The sequence below is a fragment of the Schistocerca gregaria genome, chromosome X, assembly GCF_023897955.1.
Source record: "Schistocerca gregaria isolate iqSchGreg1 chromosome X, iqSchGreg1.2, whole genome shotgun sequence".
In the NCBI taxonomy this organism is placed as follows: domain Eukaryota; kingdom Metazoa; phylum Arthropoda; class Insecta; order Orthoptera; family Acrididae; genus Schistocerca; species Schistocerca gregaria.
This window is the reverse complement of record NC_064931.1, coordinates 394,254,589-394,276,648: the sequence shown is the minus strand read 5'-3', so window position 1 is coordinate 394,276,648 and position 22,060 is coordinate 394,254,589. Positions and strand designations below refer to the sequence as shown.

The 22,060-nt window shown below is 44.0% G+C and overlaps 1 protein-coding gene across 1 annotated transcript in view; it reads left to right on the top strand.

Annotated features, from left to right (window-relative positions):
* The window catches only part of LOC126298086 (uncharacterized), a 144,924-nt gene extending 124,585 nt beyond the window's left edge, over nucleotides 1-20,339 (top strand). The window contains exon 4 of the mRNA XM_049989403.1: nucleotides 20,078-20,339. Within this exon, the coding sequence (XP_049845360.1) occupies nucleotides 20,078-20,339 (262 nt within the window). The remainder of the gene's footprint in view (nucleotides 1-20,077) is intronic.
* The last annotated feature ends 1,721 nt before the right edge of the window (nucleotides 20,340-22,060 follow it).

Sequence of the window (22,060 nt, the reverse complement as noted above, 5' to 3'; positions counted from 1 at the left end):
TTACCCTTATTTGATTCTGTATTTATAACCCTGTATTTACCTGACCAAAAGTCATGTTCCCCCTGCCAACGATTTTCACTAATTCCTACTATATCTAACTTTAACCTATCCATTTCCCTTTTTAAATTTTCTAACCTACCTGCCCGATTAAGGGATCTGACATTCCACGCTCCGATCCGTAGAACGCCAGCTATTTTACTCCTGATAACGACGTCCTCCTGAGTAGTCCCCGCCCGGAGATCCGAATGGGGGACTATTTTACTTCCGGAATATTTTACCAAGAGGACGCCATCATCATTTGACCATACAGCAAAGCTGTATGTCCTTGAGAACAATTACGGCTGTAGTTTCCCTTGCTTTCAGCCGTTCGCAGTATCAGAACAGCAAGGCCATTTTGGTTAATGTTACAAGGCCAGATCAGTCAGTCATCCAGACTGTTGCCCCTGCAACTACTGGAAAGGCTGCTGCCCCTCTTCAGGAACCACACGTTTGTCTGGCCTCTCAACAGATACCCCTCCGTCCTGGTTGCACCTACGGTACAGCTATCTGTATCGTTGAGGCAAGCTAGCCTCCCCACCAATTTCCATGGTTCATGGGGGAAGATAGAATAGCATACATATGGTAAAAATTTCTTGCATCAGCATATTGTCAGTTCCTTCATTTTGGTCTATTTCTCTCTTCTTTGACAATGTTGACAAGCTTTTGTTAATGTTGACTGGATTATTCTCTTTCAAATTCTAAAGGTGGCAAGGGTAAAATACAGGTAGCGAAAGGCTATTTACAATTTGTACAGAAATCAGATGGCAGTTATAAGAGTCGAGGGGCATGAAAGGGAAGCAGTGCTTGGGAAGGGAGTGAGACAGGCTAGTAGCCTATCCCCAATGTTATTCAATCTGCACATTGAGCAAGCAGTAAAGGAAACAAAAGAAAAATTCGGAGTAGGTATTAAAATACATAGAGAAGAAATAAAAACTTTGAGGTTCGCCGATGACATTGTAATTGTGTCATAGAAAGCAAAGGACTTGGAAGAGCAGTTGAACGGAATGGACAGTGTCTTGAAAGGAGGATATAAGATGAACATCAACAAAAGCAAAACGAGGATAATGGAATGTAGTCGAATTAAGTCGGGCGATGCTGAGGGAATTAGATTAGGAAATGACATACTTACAGTAGTAAAGGATTTTTGCTATTATGGCAGCAAAGTAACTGATGATGGTCGAATTAGAGACTGGCAATGGCAAGGAAAACGTTTCTGAAGAAGAGCAATTTGTTAATATCGAGTCTAGATTTAAGTGTCAGGAAGTCGTTTCTGACAGTATTTGTATGGAGTGTAGCCATGTATAGAAGTGAAACGTGGACGATAAATAGTTTGGACAGGGAGAGAATAGAAGCTTTCGAAATGTGGTGCTACAGAAGAATTTTGAAGATTACATGGGTTGATGAACATTACTAATGAAGAGGTATTGAATAGAATTGGGGAGAAGAGGAGTTTGTGGCACAACTTGACAAGAAGGAGGGACCAGTTGGTAGGACATGTTCTGAGGCATCAGGGGATCAGAAATTTAGCATTGGAGGGCTGCATGGAGGGTAAAAATCGTAGAGGGAGACCAAGAGATGAATACACTAAGCAGATTCGGAAGGATGTAAGTTGCAGTAGGTACTGGGAGATGAAGAAACTTGCACAGGATAGAGTAGCATGGTGAGCTGTATCAAATCAGTCTCATGACTGAACACCACAACAACAGCAACTCTCTTCTCAGAGAGCTTCTCGCACAAAGAGATTCAATCATTGCTAGCTGCTTATCCCAGCCAGTATCAATAGACTGGCTCAGTGGTCTATCAACAGCATTAAGAAGACGACAGTCGTGGGCATATGTCGTTCAAAGTACAGTGGTGGATACCAAGAGACATAAATCACCTAAACAATTCTCATCGTATGTTACCGCTCGTTTTTTGTTCGTCTGGAAACTGAGTTGTAAACAAAATGCGAGACCTGAGAGTGCAGTCAATGAAGCAGGAGACAGTATGTTGTGGTTGGCAGGAGAGCCAACCCGTATACCTAAAGGAGGCCGAAATTGCATGCGTTTTAACTCACGCAGGCTGGCGTGAGGTCTGGAACATGACAAGGGAATTAGAAGTGAGAAATACGGACGTAGCAGGTGGAATACTTAACTTTAATCCATTAATGGAGAACGTCGCTCTTTATGATACATAATTCACAATATCAATAGTGCGGATACTGGCACCTTGCTAGGTCGTAGCAAATAACGTAGCTGAAGGTTATGCGAACTGTCGTCTCGGCAATTGAGAGTGTAGAAGTCAGTGAACCATCGCTAGCAAAGTCGGCTGTACAACTGGGGCGAGTGCTAGGAAGTCACTCTAGATCTGCCGTGTGGCGGCGCTCTGTCTGCAATCACTGATAGTGGCGACACGCGAGTCCGACGTATACTACCGGACTGCGGCCGATTTAAAGGCTACCACCTAGCAAGTGTGGTGTCTGCCGGTGACACCACACAGTAAATGTCAGATAATTATTTCTTCTCGCACAGGATGTCCAAATGTCTGTATTCACCTTTTGTTAGATGATCAATTACCTCAGGCATAATTATATGTCGTAGGCTTTTAGCACTTTCTGTCATGTACCGCGACACAGTTGTGGCGTGAGACATAATGGCCATTGCAGTGTATATTAACGTCCAAACAAGATCCATAAGATCTTCACACTTGAAGTTCCATACGACCTTGCGTCTCGTGCCAACATAGCCACTAATTTATCGAAGGTTATCTCCTCAGCTGGTTTAGAAAGTCGTTTCTCTTCCACATAAGACCCTTGTTTATTAGACAGGGATGGATGACTGGATATATGCGAAGTGCCACTTGACCCTTGGGCATGAGAGTCAATTTCACCGCATAGCGAACAGTAAACAAAGTAAACGGTTTTCCTAACGTCATCCGCGATAGGCTTTAACATGGTCCGAACTGAATCTGTAAAATTCGCTTCAGGCAGTGTGGTTCTTTACCTTTCACTTCCCTTTTCATTGAGATGTGCACCTTCTTCTGCAAACCACGTTACGTTCCGCTCTCATTTTGTGCGTTACGAAAAAAATGAAGAAATCCCACCACTCCACTAAACTCTTGCGGTTTAAGGCGCTGTAGTCATGGACTGTGCAGCTGGTCCCGGTGGAGATTCGAGTCCTCCCTCGGGCATCTACATCTACATCTACATCTACATCTACATCTACACGATTACTCTGAAAATCACATTTAGGTGCTTGGCAGTAGGTTCATCGAACCACAATCATACTATCTCTCTACCATTCCACTCGAGAACAGCACGCGGGAAAAACGAACACCTAAACCTTTCTGTTAGAGCTCTGATTTCTCTCATTTTGGTGATCATTCCTACATATGGACGTTGGGCTCAACAAAATATTTTTGCATTCGGAAGAGAAAGTTGGTGACTGAAATTTCGTAAATAGATCTCGCCGCGACGAAAAACGTCTTTGCTTTGATGACTTCCATCCCAACTCACGTATCATATCTGCCACAATTTCTCCCCTATTACGTGATAATACAAAACGAGCTGACGTTTCTTGCACCCTTTTGATGTCTTCTGTCAATCCCACCTGGCAAGGATCCCACACCGTGCAGCAATATTCTAACAGAGGGCGAACGACTGTAGTGTACAGTGCCTCTTTACTGGACTTGTTGCATCTTCTTAGTGTCCTGCCAATGAAACGCCTTCCCCACAATATTATCTCTGTTGTCTTTCCAACTGAAGTTGTTTGTAATTTTAACACCCAGATACTTAGGTGAATTAACAGCCTTGAGAATTGTACTATTTATCGAGTAATCGAATTCCAACGAATTTCTTTTGGAACTCATGTTGATCACCTCACACTTTTTCGTTATTTAGCGTCAACTGCCACCTGACACACCATACAGCAATCTTTTCTAAATCGCTTTGCAACTGATACTGGTCTTCGGATGACAATACTAGACGGTAAATTACAGCAAACAGCTGTGAACAACCTAAATTAGGCTTATAATACCACAATTCTTCCAACACAATAACAGCTGCAGAATAATTAATCTTGTTGCTGTAAAATTTTATAGCAAGTTCATCAATCCTCTGTTGGTTGTTAGGAGCAAGGAAGGCGAGCCGTAGATCGTCCGGGTAATTTCGGATATGGACCCAGTTAGCATAAAAAAATTCCAACGCAGACATTAGCTGTAAACAAATACCTTTATTCAGAATGTAACATTACCTTTCCTCTTAGAAAACGTCATATACACTCTATTCCTTACAACAAATTTAACGTATTTTACTTCAATCTGAACATTATCGTTTTTCTCAGGTTCATCACCAGCAATTTGCAGTCCAATGTAAAATGGATTGGTACCTTGAAAAAGGCGATTCTTTGCTTTACATTCCTTCTCTAGATGTGTCCAGGATTTAACTTTAGATGTATCAGCACTTTGTTCAGGCTTAGAGTACATAACAAACTTAAATCTATTCCTCCTACTATATTTACGCCATGGTACACTGGTTGACCTCTGAGGGTTCAAATCAAACGCACCCATTTTATTACTACAAGCTATACGCAATTTTTCAAGTGCGCCCTGATCCTCAAATATTTTTTGGTTACCATTATCGTCCAACGTTAGTCGTTCAATCCTAACATTAACCCTGTAAACATTTATTACAATTTTATTAATGATTACAGAACCATATTTATTACCAAAAAACATAAATTCTTCAGTAATATCATAATGCTGAAGAGTAGAAAAGTTCTTTGCTTTTTCGTCATGTTTCTCCAAAATCTTTTCGACCCATAGTCGTCAACAAACCCAAGGTGATGAACATAACACAATTAATTCTTCGCCAGAACACAGGAGAAGTGAAGACGCTTCACAATATCATTTTGACGACGGATGGGAAGTGCCACTGTCGTGCATGCCATCGTACCTATTCGGAGCTGCAGGGGCATCCTCTGCGAGTGAAAACCCTGTGGGTGTGTGTATTTGTCCTTGGGATAATTTAAGTTAAGTAGTGTGTAAGCTTAGAGTCGAATGACCTTAGCAGTAAAGTCCCATAAGATTTCACACACATTTGACCATTTGAACTAAACTCTGCTCTGCATACCGCTCGCAGCCCGTAGCTCACAACTGCGGTCAGTCCTACCAACAGCTCGTAGGCCGCACCACGCCAGCGCTTGCGCAAGGCATTAGTGCAGTGACGTCACAGACTCGCTCACTGCAGAGCAGTGAGGCCGTGGCCCGTGGGCTGCGTCTCCATGCGAGAGTCTGTTGAGCCTGTGCCATACAAGTTGTTTCGCAACAGCACTACTCGGCCCTTGGTGTGACGTCATGGACTCGCTCTGCGCGAGACTGCTGTAGCCCAGTGCGGCCACACGAGTCTGCACCGTGCGGCCCGTCGGACGTCCATGTGGCTGCCCCGGCTGAACCGGCAGCGCTAGGCAAGGCTCGCACCGCTGTCATGGCTCCTGTCCTGGACGGGCCCCGCACCTCGGTGCCCACCTCTGCTGCAAAGTGCACAACCAGATCTCGCTCTCAGCCGGTTGTCACTGTCGGATTGGCATCATACAAGCCAACTGCGATGTCACTCCAGCATAGGCTGCATCAATTCCCACCGGCAGACACGTCCCTGAACTGTCTTAACCTTGTTGTACACAACTTGAATGACTACTCATGTAACAGCCAGTATCATAGTCAAATATATCGTAGGAAAATGTAAGACACCAAGAAAATTTTCCTTTCTTTATGTTTATGAAATATGTTTGTACCAGAAAGCTCATAAATTTTAATAAGTACACGTAATACGGGCCGATAATGAAGATTGCAGAAGCCTTCACAATTTTTCTACGATCGACTGGGATATGCCTTTCTGTTTCGTATCGTCCTTTGTTCTTCAGCTTTCGCTATGTATACATCTATCCTGTTGCCTATTAAGAACCATGAGTATACGAGAGGCGTTTGAAAAGTCCGTGCAAAATAAAAACTGCTTACATGTTTGAGGTAACCCTTTTTTATGTTTCAACATAGTCTCATTTTAGACTTATACACCTCGTCCAACGTTGTTGTAATTTGTTGATCTCTTCAGACTAATAGGAATTGTCCAAGTCTGCAACATAGCTAATAGTTGCTTCAATCACCTCCTCATTTGAATAAACTCTGTGCCCCACCATCCATTTCTTCAAATTCGGGAACATATAGTAGCCCGAGAGAGCCTGGTCTGGAGAATATAAGGGTAGGAGATGTGACACGAGATGGAATCCTATTTTCATTAATTTCGCGACCACAGCTGCGGAATTTTCTGCTGGTGCCTTGTCGTGATCTAAATGGACGTTTCAATTAGGATGAATAATATTCACAGAGTTTTACCCTTTTCCAGATAGTCGATGAGTATTCTCCCTTGCGAATCCCAAAGCGAATCGCCATAACCTATCCGGCCGAAGGAATGGTCTTCGCCTTTTTTGGTACAGATTCTCCCTTGGTAACCCATGGTTTAGATCGTTGTTTGGTCTCAGGAGTGTAGCAATGTATCCATGTTTCATCCACAGTGACGAAAGGACGCTCAAAGTGTTGCGGATCCTTCTGAACAGCTACAAATCATCCTTGCAACACTTCGCACAATTCCTTTTTTCGTCAAGCGTAAGCAATCGCGGACCCATCTTGCGGATAGCTTTCTCATGTCAAAATGTTAGTGCAAAATATTATGTACCCGTTCATTCGCGATGCCCACAGCAATAGCTATCTCACACACCGTAACTCCTTTGATATCCATCACCATATCATGGATTTTATCAGTGATTTCTGGAGTGGTTTCCTCTACAGGGCGTGCAGAAAGTTCAGCATCACTTGTGCCCACATGGCCACTCCTAAAATTTTGAAATCACTTGTAAACTGTTCTAAGCGTAGGCGCAAAGTCAACGTAATGTTTATCAAGCTTCTCTTTAGTCTCCTGAGGCGTTTGGTCTTTCATAAAGTAATATTAAATCACCACACGAAATACTTTTTCGGCCATTTTTTGACAGTCACTCGACTTCCTTGATTCACACGAATGCCAAATACAGAGAAATAGACCAATATGAGTGAAACTTGGTGTGCGTTCTTTCTAAAGATGCTAATAAATAAACATGACCTCGATAGGCCACGGTGGTGGCATACCTCGGACTTTGCACAGACTTTTCGAACGCCCTTCGTATTTAAGTATATTTAAATTAATACCTTTCTGACGTTTTAATTTAACAAATTAAACTTATCTTTTTGTATTAATGTCTTTATCAGCTTTGTAAACAGCTATTCGTGAAAGAAATTCAGAACTGCTGACATGGAGCCCTTCCGCGATTGGTGTGATCCAAATACTGATTAGCAGTTTATCAGACCCCTTATTGTGCACCAAAGAACCTACAGTCTTTCAGAAACGAGGTACGATACTCAATTAAGTGTACACCATAATTCGATTGACCGATCGCGTTATGCACTTGCCTCATGAAAATTACGTTGGAGCCACACCTGTAACTTCGCGTTTCTCTCGAACACCAACCTAGGGTAATAGGAATTAACAACAGAAATCAACAAGCACTGTTTGGTTAATTTCAATTGACAATACTGAGCTGACTACCTACTGGTAAGTGGCAGGTGATCACGACTATTTTCTTTACATTCTCTATTTTCCTTCCACCTTCGCAAGCAGGCAAGGTAACAGTTACAGCTCACAACTTCCACTCGCTCATCCACCTTCTAGAGAGGATGTTCCTACTGTCGGATAGGGACCACTTATACTCTATGTTTTCAGTTTAACGTCATACCAGAGACACATCTGTATACAATAACAAAATATACAAGAATCGCTACATCAGTTGGTTGCATCGGCCAACAGTGAGAGATAAATAGTTTTACTCGTACGAGAATGGGCAACGCCATTAATTTAGAGCGATATAGAAAAGTCTTTTGGGATGTCAACAGCCGAGTGCGTTGATCACACGAGATCAACCTTACTCATTAGGTCTTCCAGTTAAGAACTTGCAAAGTTTTCGACCACAAGCCTACCTCTCCGTCCCACCCCCTTCCTCAATGCTGTTGTTGTGGTCTTCAGCCTGAAGACTGGTTTGGTGCAGCTGCCCAAGCTAGTCTATTCTGTGCAAGCCTCTTCAGCGCTGCACAGTTACTGCAATGTGCATCAGTTTGAACTTGCTAACTGTATTCAAGATTTTGTCTCCCTCTATAATTTTAACACCAACCCTCCACAACGCCCATATATACACACTTCTCTCCATTACCAAACTGAGAAGTCCTTATTGCCTTAAGGAATGCCCTATGAAACAAAGTTGTGCCATCAATTTCTTGTTTTTCCCTATTCTACTCGTTATCTTCTTATCACTTATTCCATTTGCACCTATTTCTAGGTGCTACTTAGTAAAATTTTGAAGTTCCCATGGCTGTTGCAAAATATCTAAGGATTGGGCCAGCTCAGAGCCGACCAAACACCATTACGTCAGATGGAGCAATACAACTGGCAGATTCCCACATTGTGCTAAATGAAAAGGGCTGGCACCGCCATAATAACGACTCAGCAGAAAGGCGTTGGTATACGAGTTACTAGTAACTACACATCCAATCAACAGACTTCTTATGGTCTACATGGGTACAAGCAGTGATTTGCAAACCAAGAACGCTCTGTGCCAACATAAATTACCATTATCAGTCAAAGGTGTCTTAGTCAGGTAGCTAATATTTAAGAGGAGAGGTGTTGCCGTTCCACGACGCGACATGACGCTAGAAGCAGCCGACGTTGGATTTGGCCTCCAGTAACTGTGGGCCCAGCTGCAGGTTTTAAGATCAGTGTTGTTAGCTTAGCATCTTACAGCCTGTGGGCCAACTTCCAGGTGCAACCAGCCTTCAGCGATAGGAGGCAGTCGTTTGATAACAGGGCACCTGTTGCATCAGTTCCATATCACTCGCTGTCTTAAGCACTGTGGAGGACGTTGGACCACAGAATGTTCTAGTTTGTTCTTCAGTAAAATGTATGACCAACACTGAAGTTTTTATGAGCAGCCATGGATAATCATCCCGACAACAATCCACCACCTGAACTCAGACCTCCACATGTAGAGGTCATCCATCCTGGAACCCCACATTTTGATGTGAGAAGTTTCACCTCTAAATGTCAGTGACAGGGGAAACTTACCGGCCACCCTCCCTGGAGACGATGACACTCGACTACCTCAGGGTTGCTGTTTCATCGATACACAGCATCATCGTGCAGTGGCTGTGTGCAGTTACAGTTCAATTTTTTCCAGTGGGACTATCACGGGAATCATTGCTTCTTTTAGCAGCTTTTCAGTTCTGTTTTCATGTGTGACATGTGCCAAGTAGACTCAGAATGTGTTCTGACGAGGTGTAAATATGAACGTTATTTTTGCCTGTCATCAATGAGTGTGGCTGTTTTTCTGGAAGTGTATACGGTGTTAACCATGCGTGGTTTCTTACGAGGGTAAGTTGAGTTTTGTCTAGAAGTCGGAGTCTTGTGGTAGTTTTCGACGTTTTGAATGAGCAATGTGTCTCATTTTGAGCAATAAATGTGGCTCACTGTGTTTAAGAGTGTAAAGTAGTAGTCATAAGTAGCATCTCAAGCGGAGAAGTTATGTTACAGTAAGTGTTATGATATAATTCGATTAAGTGTCCTTGTGGTCGCACTGTTTTGTTCTCCTCGTTTCTTGTTTTCATAATTAGTAAGGTATACCCTGGCGGAGAGGTTGCGAATATCTGCAGCCTCGACCAGATAGCGAGGGAAGGGCATGTTCCGATGATTTTTTTGTTTTGCAGAGTCCAACTGCCGTCAGTAATTTTGCTATAGATACTTCGGAGGTGGCACAGTAAGCTGATAGTATTGGATGTGTTGTGGGCACTGAAATTGGACAGACGGATTTAGTATTTCCGATGGACGCAGATACGCACCGTCTGTGACGGCACTGGCTCCTCATAATGTGGGAGGAGAAGGAAGAGGAAATGTTTTTGCAACGTTTATGATCGGGCCGACAAGGCATATGCCAGTGGGTCAGGAGATTGACAAAAGTGACAACACTTTCAGTGTAATGCGTGGTGCAGACGAAAATTGGTGTGCAATCCCAGGGCTAGACTTCCTCATCAAGCATCATGCCGAAACTGCCTTTCGATGACTCGCTGTGTAACCCGGGGGGATAATGTTCAAGCTCGTGGAAGCTGTCACCAGTGAAATGCTGTCGCATTGTTCGTTTATCACGATAGGACAAATGTAGACAAAAAAACTAAATCTTAATTTGCTTGATAGAGGCGCACAAGGCACTAGGAAGTTCCTTTAGGTGACCGAAGGTCTTGCTAACTTATTCGATTCTGGACTTCGCCTCTGGGTAGGGAATCGTCGTTGTGTACGCAGCGTTCAGTGATTGAGAGCACTTCTCCTGTCTATACTCAAGTTGAAACGTTATCTGAATTCCGTCCTTGCGGCTGTCAGTTCACGTTTCTTGTCTGTAGAATACAGAGAGGAGAAGATAGTAATAGACTATACTAGTCAGAGGACAGCCTTCTGCCGTCCTAGTGTTTAATGAGTTTTTTATTTTGTGGCTGGAGTTCTTCCATCGTTCCAGACGTGCACGAGCACCATCACTCCGACGAACGGGACGCAAAACATTCGGTGGTATTAGTAATTGCTTTGGCTTATTAGGGCTATAAAGCTGAACAGCTGTGATCACGTAAGTTTCGTTTCCACTGAGGTTGCACACCACTGTAGATCATCTTTGAAAGTAGTGTCTTCTATAGATTGGGACGTAGATCATATGTCATCTCGCGTTATTTATTTTAGATTGCGTAGCCATAAAAAGTGGCAGATTTAGGCAGTTTATAAATAATATTAGTAAGGAAATTCCTTTGTATTTCTTTATGTTCATTGCATATTGACATACAACATTTATAATATACAAAGGGGTTTTAATTTTCAATAAATGTATAAGCAGAAACAACATTTCTAGTTTAGTAGGTGCTAGTTCTCTATATCATTCATTTATATTTATGTTGTAATTTATATGTCAAGGGCAAGGAGGAGGAAATAATGGATTCTAAGGCCTGCTTCAGGGGGTAGTCAGACTGGGCCAAAACTTTATTTTCGCGTTCAGTATTACCCATCGCGCACATTAGTTTTTACTTCCGCCTGGAGCAGCATCTTGGAAACCATTCAATTACCTTAAAGAAATACTTCCTAACACTTAAATTTATATTCGGTGTTAGAAAATCCCTTTTTTAATTAATACTGTTCTTTCTATAGTCAGTATTCATATTATATTCGCTCTACTTTGGCCATCATCAGTTATTTTGTTGCCCAATAGTGGTTTTAGTGTCTCATTTCGTAATCAGTTGCCCTGAACACTTTCTGATTTAACCCTCACAATACGAAGGGAGAGGAAGCGGTACTTTATGCCTATCATTTCAGAATACTTTAATCTAGTAATGTAACTATATTTAAATTTTTTGAAAAGAATATATTTTTGATTTTTAATGATTTCTTCTACCAGACACCATAATGGTTTTAAATTTTTCAGTAAAACTTTATGGAAAAATTTACGTCTAGTCAGTGGATGTGAATTTGCAGAACAGGTGTCAAATTCATATTTTCAGGTTTAGGACCCTTCTTACAAATAAATATATCTTTAAAAAGTATGTTGTGCGTAAAAGACAAGGAAAATTTACTGTCTATTCCACTCAAATGTTCTTTTCTGTCTCTGACAGAATTGTAGTGTCACCGCGAAAATTCAAAATGTTTATTGATCCTCCGTAATATGTAATACTGTTTACAAATTTATCCTTGTATGCTTTACTGCTTGTTCGGTATAGATGTTGAATGAAATCGAGTGTAGGCTACCCGAATGTCTCATTCCCATCCTCAAATTGCACAACGAGAAATCCAGTGGCTGGAGTAGCAGAATGCATGTGAGTTAACAAGATATGTTCTTTGATATGATGGGGCTGTGAAATACATGTCCAGCTTCATTATTCCTCTCTTCTTTTTACCTGAGGAGTGCAAAATTCATATTTCACTCCATATATGGAAAAAAACTAACTTTTCTTTACGTAAGGGATACGTTCTTTCGCCTCAATCAAAAGACCATGAACTTATGGATAGCTGATGCATATATACTCCGCATTAAAATTATTTGATACCAAGGGACATAAATCGTGTAAACAGTGCTCTCAGAATGTTACAGCCCGTTTTTGGTTCATCTGGAAACAGGGTTGTAAAGAAAACGCGAGATCTGAGAGTCGAGACAATAAAACAGGAGACAGTACATGTCAGATAATTGTTTCTTCTCGCACTGGTTGTCCACATGTTCGTAGTTGCAGAGTATGCGTCTTCTGTTAAATGAGCAATTACCTGAGGCATAATTATATGTCGTAGGCTTTTAACACTGTCTGCTACGTACCGCGACACAGTTGTGGGGTGAGATACAATGCCCTTTGCAGTGTCGATTAACGTCTGAACAATATCAATAAGACCTTCACCTCTTATAGTTCCGTACGACCTTACGTTTCGTACACACATAGCAACGCAGTTATCGACAGTTATCTGCTGAGCGGGTTTAGGAAGTCGTTTGTTGTCCACATAACACCTTTGTTTATTAGACACGCATGGATGGCGAGATATGTGCGAAATGCCACTAGACCCTTCAGCATGAGAGTCAGTTTCACCGCACAGCGAACAGCAAACAAAATTAACGGTTTTCCTAACGTCATAGACTTTAATAGGGTCCAAATTGTACTTTTAAAATTCGTTCCAGGCTGTGTAGTTCTCTGCTCACCACTGATTAGTTTTTCTTTTACTTCCCTTTTTCTTGACATGTGCTCCTTCTTCTGCAAACCACGTTTAGTTTTCCTCTCTCATTTTGTGTGTTACGAAAAAAATGAAGGAATCCCACCACTGCACCAAACACTGCTCCACTCACCCCTCGTAGCCCGTAGCTTACAACTGCGGTCAGTCCTATCAACAGCGCGTAAGCCGCAGCACATCGATGCTTGCGCAAGGCACTGGCGCAGTGACGTCACGGCCTCGTTCAGTGTGGAGCAGTGAGGTCGCGGCCCGTGGGCTGCGACTCTACGCGCAGCTCAGCTCAGTCCGTGGCATACGTGTTCTTTTGCAACAGCACTGCTCGGCCCTTGGGTGACGTCAGGGACTCGCTCTGCCCGTGACAGCTGCAGCCCAGTGCGGCCGCAGCTCGCCGGCCGAGCCTCTTCGCACGACTCTCCCGGCGGACATCGATGCGGCTGCCCCTCCCCAACCGGCAGCGCGAGGCAAGGCTCGCACGTCTGCCCTGGCTACGGTCTTGGAGGGGGCCGCGCTTCGATGCCCACCTCTGCTGCAACGTGCACAACCAGAGCTCACACTCAGCCGGTTGTCACCGACCGATTAACGTCATACATGCCAACTGCGAAGCCCCTCCAGCAGTGGCTGCATCAATTACCACGGGAAGACACGTCCCTCAACTGATCCCTCTCATCCTCAGAACATTGATACCTTTCAAATTTTAAGTTAGTGTATCTTGTACAAATATCTCACGTGCGAATGTAAATGAGTTGTCAAACGGTTTATTTAAAACATGTCAAATAATGTATTGTTTTTCTTGTATCCACCAGTCTTGTAATTTTGTTGTACACGACTTGAATGAGTAATCATGTAACGGCCAGTATAGTAGTCAAATGTATCGGAGACAAACTTAAGACATCAAGAAAATTTTTCTTTCTTTATGCTTATGATATATGTGTTTACCAGAGAGTCCACAAGTGTTAAAAAGTACATGTAATACTTTCTATGATGATAAAGAACACAGATACCTTCACATTTTTTCTGCAATCAGCTAAGGGATGCCTTCCTGTTTCGTATCGTCCTTTGTTCTTCCGCTTTCGCTGTGCAAGTATCTACACTACAGTCCATTAAAATTGCTACACCACGAAGATGACGTGCTACAGACGCGAAATTTAAATGACAGGAAGAGGATGCTGAGATATGTTAATTATTACGTTTTCAGAGCATTCACGAAAGGTTGCTGCCGGTAGCGACACCTACAACGTGCTGACATGAGGAAAGTTTCCAACCGATTTCTCATACACAAACAGCAGTTGATCGGCGTTGCCTCGTGAAACGTTGTTGTGATGCCTCGTGTAAGGAGGAGAAATGCGTACCGCCACGTTTCCGACTTTTTTTAAAGGTACGACTGTAGCCTATTGCGATTGCGGTTTATCGTATCGTGGCATTGCTGCGTTGGTCGAGATCCAATGGCTATTAGCAGAATAAGGAATCGTTGGGTTCAGGAGGGTAATACGCAACGCCGTGCTGGATCACAACGCCCTCGTATCATTAGCAGTCGAGATGAGAGGCATCTTATCCACTTGGCTGTAACGGAGTGTGCAGCCACGTATCGATCCCTGAGTCAACAGATGGGGACGTTTGCAAGACAACAAAAATCTGCACGAACTGTTCGAAGACGTTTGCAGTAGCATGGACTATCAGCTCGGAGACCATATCTGCAGTTATCTTTGACGCTAATCACAGACAGGAGCGCCTGCGATGGTATACTCAACGACGAACCTGGGTGCACGAATGGCTATATGTCATTTTTTCGGATGTTTACAGCATCATGATTCTTCTCATCTGTGTTTGGCGACATCGCGGTGAACGCACATTGGAAGCGTGTATTCCTCATCGCCATACTGGCGTATCTACCAGCGTGATAGTATGGGGTGCCATTGGTTACACGTCTCGGTCACCTCTTGTTCGCACTTTGAACAGAGGACGTTATATTTCAGATGCGTTACGACCCGTGGCTCTACCCTTCATTCATTCCCTGAAAAACCTTACATTTTAGCAGGATAATGCACGACCGCATGTTTCAGGACCTGTACGGGCCTTTCTGAATACAGAAAATGTCCGACAGATGCCCTGGCCAGCACATTCTCCAGATCCCTCACCAATTGAAAACGCCTGGCCCATGGTGGCCGAGCAGCTCGCTCGTCACAATACGCTAGTCACTACTCGTGATTAATTGTCGTATCGTGTTGAAGCTGCATGGGCAGCTGTACCTTTACACGCACTCCAAGCTCTGTTTGACTCAATGCCCAGGTGGTTGTTCGGGTATTGATTTCTCACGATCTATATACCCAAATTGCCTAAAATGTAATCACATGTCAGTTCTAGTATAATAGATTTGTCTAATGAAACACTTTATCATCTGCATTTCTTCTTGGTGCTGCAATTTTAATGGCCAGTAGTGTATCTGGTTATCTCTTAAGAACCATGGATATATTTAAGTGTATTTAAATTAATAACATTCAGATGTATTAACTTAAAAAACTAAATATATCTCTTTGTGTTAAGCTATTCGTGAAAGAAATGCAAAACTGCTGACGTGGAGCCCGTCCGCCTTTGGTGTGATCCAAATACTAAGCAGCAATTTATCACATCTTTTATGATGCCCCAACGAAACTGCAGTATGTCAGAAACGAAATCCGATACTCAATTTACTATACAGAATAAAGCTATAGGCCGATCGCATTATGTATTTGCCCTATGGAATTTACATCGGAGACAAATCTGTAACTCTGTATTTCTCTCGAACACCAACCTGAAGTAATAGGAAATCATAACAGGAATCAACAAGCACTGCTCGGTTAATTTCAGTTGACATTACTGAGCTGACTACCTGCCGGTAAGTGGTAGATGATCACGACTATTTTCTTTACGTTCTCTGTCTTCCTTCCACCTTCACAAGCAGGCAAGGTAACAGTTATGGCTCACTTTCGTTTGTGTAAACCATGGCTTCGCCACAGGAACAGGCTTCGCTGTCCAATCTTGTACGTTTTCAGGCTCAGCAAATGACGCAGCTGCTTGCTGCCATAAATGGGCTCGTCACACTACAAACTGAAGCTACTTCGGCACCTCCTACACCACCGCCTGTACCGACGCTGTCGCCGATGGCGCCGCCATTTCGTGCCTTCAGTCCTGACGTTGAACGCTGGCCGAAATTCATCGTACAGCTCGAGGCACACTTCGCAGCTAACAACATACCAGGTACAGAGCGGCTTGCTTTTTGTTGTACCGTGTGCTCGTGAAATTGTTTCCCACTACTCGCCCAGAAACTAAAACTTACGACGAAGCGATTGATGCTCTGAATTCCCTCTTTCGTGATAGTGTAAATGTGGTAGCTGCACGCTACAAATTCTTTCGCCACCGGCGTGGCTCTACTCACTCGAATAAAGCTTGGTTAGCGGGCCTTCAGAGACTAACTTCTGATTGTGACTTTAATTGCTCGTGTGGACGCTCATATGCGGATGTAATGATTAGAATCGCTATTGCACACAATGTGCGGATCACCGCATCCGCGAACAAATCATCAGATTTAAAAACCCGTCTTTGCAGAAACTAGTAGACTTGCTAGACACACAAGATACATTATACATGGCTACTTCTGCGTTCGACGTGACACCGGGTGTGTGTACTGTTAGCGCGGCACAACACGTGCCCTCCCACCCGCCAGCACGGCCAGCCACGCCGCGCATCTCGATCGCAAATAAACGAAATTCACACCAGGCACCCACTAAGAAACTGAAATTACGTCCGAACTGCTTTCGTGCAAACCCACGGGACCTTTGCCCATCCCGTCAAGCACTGTTATTTCTGTAATAAGGAAGGACATGTGCAAGCTGTGTGTAGTAAGAGAAACTCTAATTCACAACTTGTCTCCCGTCCTCGTAACTTATGTAGGCGTCACAGCAACGGCAACCGCCATGATCATGATTCACATCAGCCTATGGATGTTAATGAAAAATATTCAATGCCTTCTGCTTTAAGTGTTTCGACAGTTCGTCGTGTGAATCAAGTTTTGCCAGATATTTCCTCTCGCATTCAGCGAGATGCGAGGAAACTCTTTGTGACTTTGCTCATTTGTGGATGTGCTGATCACATGCAGCTGGACACTGGTGTGCCAAAAATATATTCAAATGTGTGTGAAATCTTATGGGACTTACCTGCTAAGGTCATCAGTCCCTAAGCTTACACACTACTTAACCTAAATTAAAGTAAGGACAAACACACACACACACACACACACACACACACACACACACACATGCCCGAAGGAGGACTCGAACCTCCGCCTTAAAAAGCTGCACAGTCCATGAATAGAGCGCCTGATACCGCTCGGCTAATCCCGCGTGGCTTGGTATGTCAGTTTCTTTACTGAACAAATCGACGTATGACTTGCTTTGTTCACTCCCGCTTCATCGTTCACATTCCACCCTGAATACATTTGCTGGACAGGGAATCTCAGTGCTTGGCGTGTGTAGTTTGCTAGCCACATATGGTGCCACGACGCGTACAGTTTCTTTCCATGCCCTCTGCTCTACTCATGCTAAGAATATTATTGGCGTGGACGCATTTGAACTTTTGGCCTCGCTATTCAGGACAATGTACTTTGCATCAACGCCATTGACTATGCAGACAGTGTTGCCACACTAAGCGACGATTTTGGTGATCTTTTGTCTGATGGCCTTTGGTTGTGCCACAGACTTTTCAGCGCATGTTGTAGTTAAAGACAAGCCTATTTTTCGGTGTGCACGCACGGTACTGCATGCACTGCGCGACACCGTAGCCTCTGAACTTAAGCATTTGCAAGACATTGGTGTCATTGAACCCTGTATCTGCTTCGCCATAGCCTTCGCATATAGTGTGTGTGTGAAGAAACCAAACGGTCGTCTCCGTATCTGTGCTGACTTTAAGTCTACAGTAAAACTCCGACAGTGGTAGCTACATTCCCCTTACTGCGCCCTGAAGATACTTTTGACAAGCTTGGTGCGGGAAAATTCTTTTCAACGATTGACTTGTGCGTCGCATTCTTTCAGATTCCACTCGAAGAACAGTCCCAGTGCTATTTTGTGATCAACACCCACCTTGGATTGTTCAAGTTTCATCGCCTTCCGTTCGGTTGTGCTTCGGCTCGTGCTATTTTTAAGTCTTATTTGCAGCAGTTGTGTGCCTCTGTCCTTGGTTGCTCAAATTATCTGGATGATATAGTGGTATAAGGTCGCTCCCCGGACGAACATTTGCAGAATTTGCGTATCTTATTGTACTTTTGCAGGCAGGACCAAAGTGTAACAGAATCAAGTGCAATTTTTTTCAAACTGCGATTCAGTATTTGGGACATACGATTAACGATCAGTGTATCCAACCCTCGCCCTCACATCTTAGTGCAATTAGAGACTTGGAGGCACCGTGGAACCTGAATGAACGTCAGTCTGTGTTGGGCAAAATTTCATATTGTATTCGGTTTATACCAAATGCAGCGCAAATTGCAGCGCTTTTGCATCGCCTTCGGCGTAAGAACGTTCCTTTTGTTTGGTATTCAGAATATGAGGCTGCTTTCGACAAGCTCAAATCTGCTTTGTTGAGTGATCGCTGTTTGATTCCTCTCGATCCCTACAAACCGGTTTTTTCGGCTATCGATGCACCTTCTCACGGCATCGGAGCGGTTCTCTCACACTGCGTTAAGTCTGTCAATCTGCCTACAGGTTTTGTGTCTAAGTTGATCAATTCTGCCCAGAAAAACTATTCTCAAATCGAAAAAGAAACTTTAGCTATTGTACGGCATATGATGTGACAAAGTTCACAATTTCTTGTACGGTCGCAATTTCTATTTGCTCACCGACCATATGCTTAGGATGTTGTTCCACACGTCAAAGCCAGTTCCGGCCCGTACTGCACAAAAGTTGCGAAGTTGGTCTTTGTTTTTGTCTAACTACAAATACGAAATCTTGTTTCGGCCCACGGCCCAGCATGGGCTTAGTCTCTTCTGCCTATCGGCTCTGACGAAGTGTCTCATTCTTCCGAATTGTCCTGCATGTTTATTGATTCACAAGATAAGGAATGAGCTGATGGTTTTCCGGTGGATTTTCGTCGCATTGCTTCCGCGACAGCCGCCGATGCTTCTTGGCAGATCCTTTCTCAGTATATTCGTACTCAGTGGCCTCCATCTGCTACGCAGATTCGTGATCCGCTTGTCCGACGTTACTTTGCGCAACGTCACAACTTCTTGTACACCACGGTGTTATCTTGTTACGAACTGACAATGATCAGGCTTGTGTGGTTGCACCCCATTCGTTGCAGTCGGAAATTCTCCGCTTGCTGGTCATTGTGGTATAGTGCGGATGAAGCAATTAGCGCATCGTCACTGCACTTGGGTCGGAATTGATAAACATATTCACAATTTGCTTGCTAATTGTCGCTCTTGCATGGAGCATCAATCTGCTCGCCACCAGCGCTTCTTTGTGTGGCCGACTCCTACTGCGCCTAGGCAACGCGTTCATATTGATTTTTCCAGTCCTTTCTGGGACACCCTCTGGTTAATAGTCATTGATGCGTACAGATACTTTCCTTTTGTTGTACCTATGTCTTCTACTACATCTGCCAGTAATATTCAGTCTTGGACGTCTATTTTCTTCATTGAGGGCTTTCCTGAAGTTATTGTCTCCGACAAAGGCCCCAATTCATGTCCTCGGAGATTGAATAGTTCTGTGCTGCTAATGGCTTTCACCATCTGACCTCAGCCCCATTCCACTGCCAGGTGAACGGCGGGGCTGAAGGCTTTGTACGTATGTTTAAGTCGCAGATGAGCAAGTTGCGCGCCACGCACTCTCGCGAGCACATGCTTTGGACTTCCCGTGCTACATATTGCTCACAGCCGTTCGGCATCCGTTCCCCAGCGGAATTGCTACATGGCTCGCCCAACGGTGGATCCTGCAGCTATTGCACCTGTAGCCCTGTGTTCCCGCTGCTTCGCGTCGTTCTCCCTTGGCGCCGCATGATTTAGTTTTCTGTTGCGTTTTCTCCGGCAAGCAGTGCTGGGAGCAGGGACACATACTTCGCCAGCTTGGCCGCGCCTTATTTGTTATTTCTGGTCCCTCTGGCTCTGAAAGTGACTTCGGAACCAGATCCAGTTGTGCCGTCATCGGTTTTCTGCCGCTCTTTGTTTTGCAGCAGAATTGGAGGCTTCACGGGTTCCACCGCCTCAGCCCATTTCTCCACCGCCAGCCCCTCCGCCGGTCACGCCCCGCCGTGGGCGCGCCTGCCGTCGTCGAATTCTCTGCTACCGGTCCGGTCACCTGCATGGGGTGGGCGCCTTCTGCCACCACCACAGCATCATCTCCAGCCGCCGTCGCCGTCGCCGCCGCCGACATGTTCCTCCACACAACCGGTACTTATGGACGCTGAGGCTGCTGTCACGCCGCTGTGGCCATAGCCCATGGTGATGGCTGCTCCGCCTCCTCATCCGAGCATATGCAGTGGCGGTGCGCGGCCTGAGCATGTTTTCCACGGGGCGTTTTCCTAGCCCCCTCACGAGCTATTCGGGGTCGTGTGTCGGCAGCATGACTTCTCAATTCCGCTGTCTACTCCCGCAGCTGCGCCCCCCTGGGTGCTCTACCTGTCGCCGGAACCCCTACTCAATGACAGTGCATCATTTCAGAGGGGAGGGATGTGGTATCGATAGCTACGATGCCACGGCGTTGGTAAAAGTTCCTAAGTTGGTGCTACAACAGACACCGATGACAGCGCCCTGTGAAGGTCTACGATCTCCGTGACAGCTTCTGCTCGTCTTGATCAAGAGCAGATGACGGGGAGACTTCGCTTGCTATAGAGACTATGTACTACTTACGATGGGTATAAGGCCTTACAGTGCAAAATTATGCATTAAGTTAATATTGTGATAGAGTAAAACCATTACTAAGAGCAGTACGGAGTGATTTTCACCTTTTCCTGTTCCTATTCTCTTCCTTCATTCCGGGAGTCTTTCAGAACAGGCCCACGCACTGCCTTCCAGGTGGGATACAAAAGCTATTTTGCCATGGCTGTTGCAAAAGACTTTGTTAGTGGGCCAGCTCAGAGCCACCAAACAACATTACGTCAGATGCAGCAATGCCACTGGCAGATTTCCACATTGGACTCCAGGAAAGGGGCTGGCACTGTCAAAACGACGACACTGCCGGAAGGCGTTTGTAGGCCAGTTATTACACATCCAATCAACAGACCTGTTATGGTCTACATGGTAGCAAGCAGTGATTTGCAAAGCATAATAAATGATAATGAATAATGATAAATGATAATCAATGATAATCAATAAAAATGAATAATAATGAAGAAAAGTACAGTATTGCATGCATTATCCTCTTGGAATTTGAATTTGGGGCCTATTCTTTCTGTGGGCTTAGGTTAGTGGACATAGCCCAATTTGTCTATTTAAATAATAATAAATGATGATGAATGTTATTAAATGATAATCAATAATAATGAATAATAATAAAGACAAGTACAGTTCTGCACGCATTAACCTGTTGGAATTGAAACTTCTCGCTATTTTTTTCCTCTGGAGGCTTAGGTTAGTGAACACAGCACAATTCGTCTGTTTTCACGCCAAAATTCAAACTTCCCGCCGTTATTTTTGGAGGTTGGGTTAGTGGACGTAAAACAATTGGCCTATTTTCCCTCCAAAAGCCTCCATCTTGGATGACGTCATACATTGTTACCAAGTCTACATGCCGGTATCTTGGATGACGTTATTGCCGACATTTTGAATAAATTTGGCAACAATGCACTGTGTCGTCGTACATAGGATGCCCCACTACACACGTTATGGAATATCCATTGGTACTGCTAGGTTTAATTCGAATACGTTCCATTGCCTTTCATTTAGTTCCATTGAGGGTTATCTTATAATCACATTCCAGGCTATTCCATTCAACTATTATTCCAAGTTCTTTGCTGTCTCTGACAGAAGTGCAGTGTCACAGGTAAACTTAAAAATGTTTATTGCTTCTCCTTGATATTTAATTCTGTTTAAAAATTTATCCTTGTATACTTTACTGCTTGTTCAGTGTAGATGTTGAGTAACATCGAGTGTAGGCTAATCGAATGTCTCACTCCCATCTTCCCATTGCACAACTAGAAATTCAGCAGCTGGAGTAG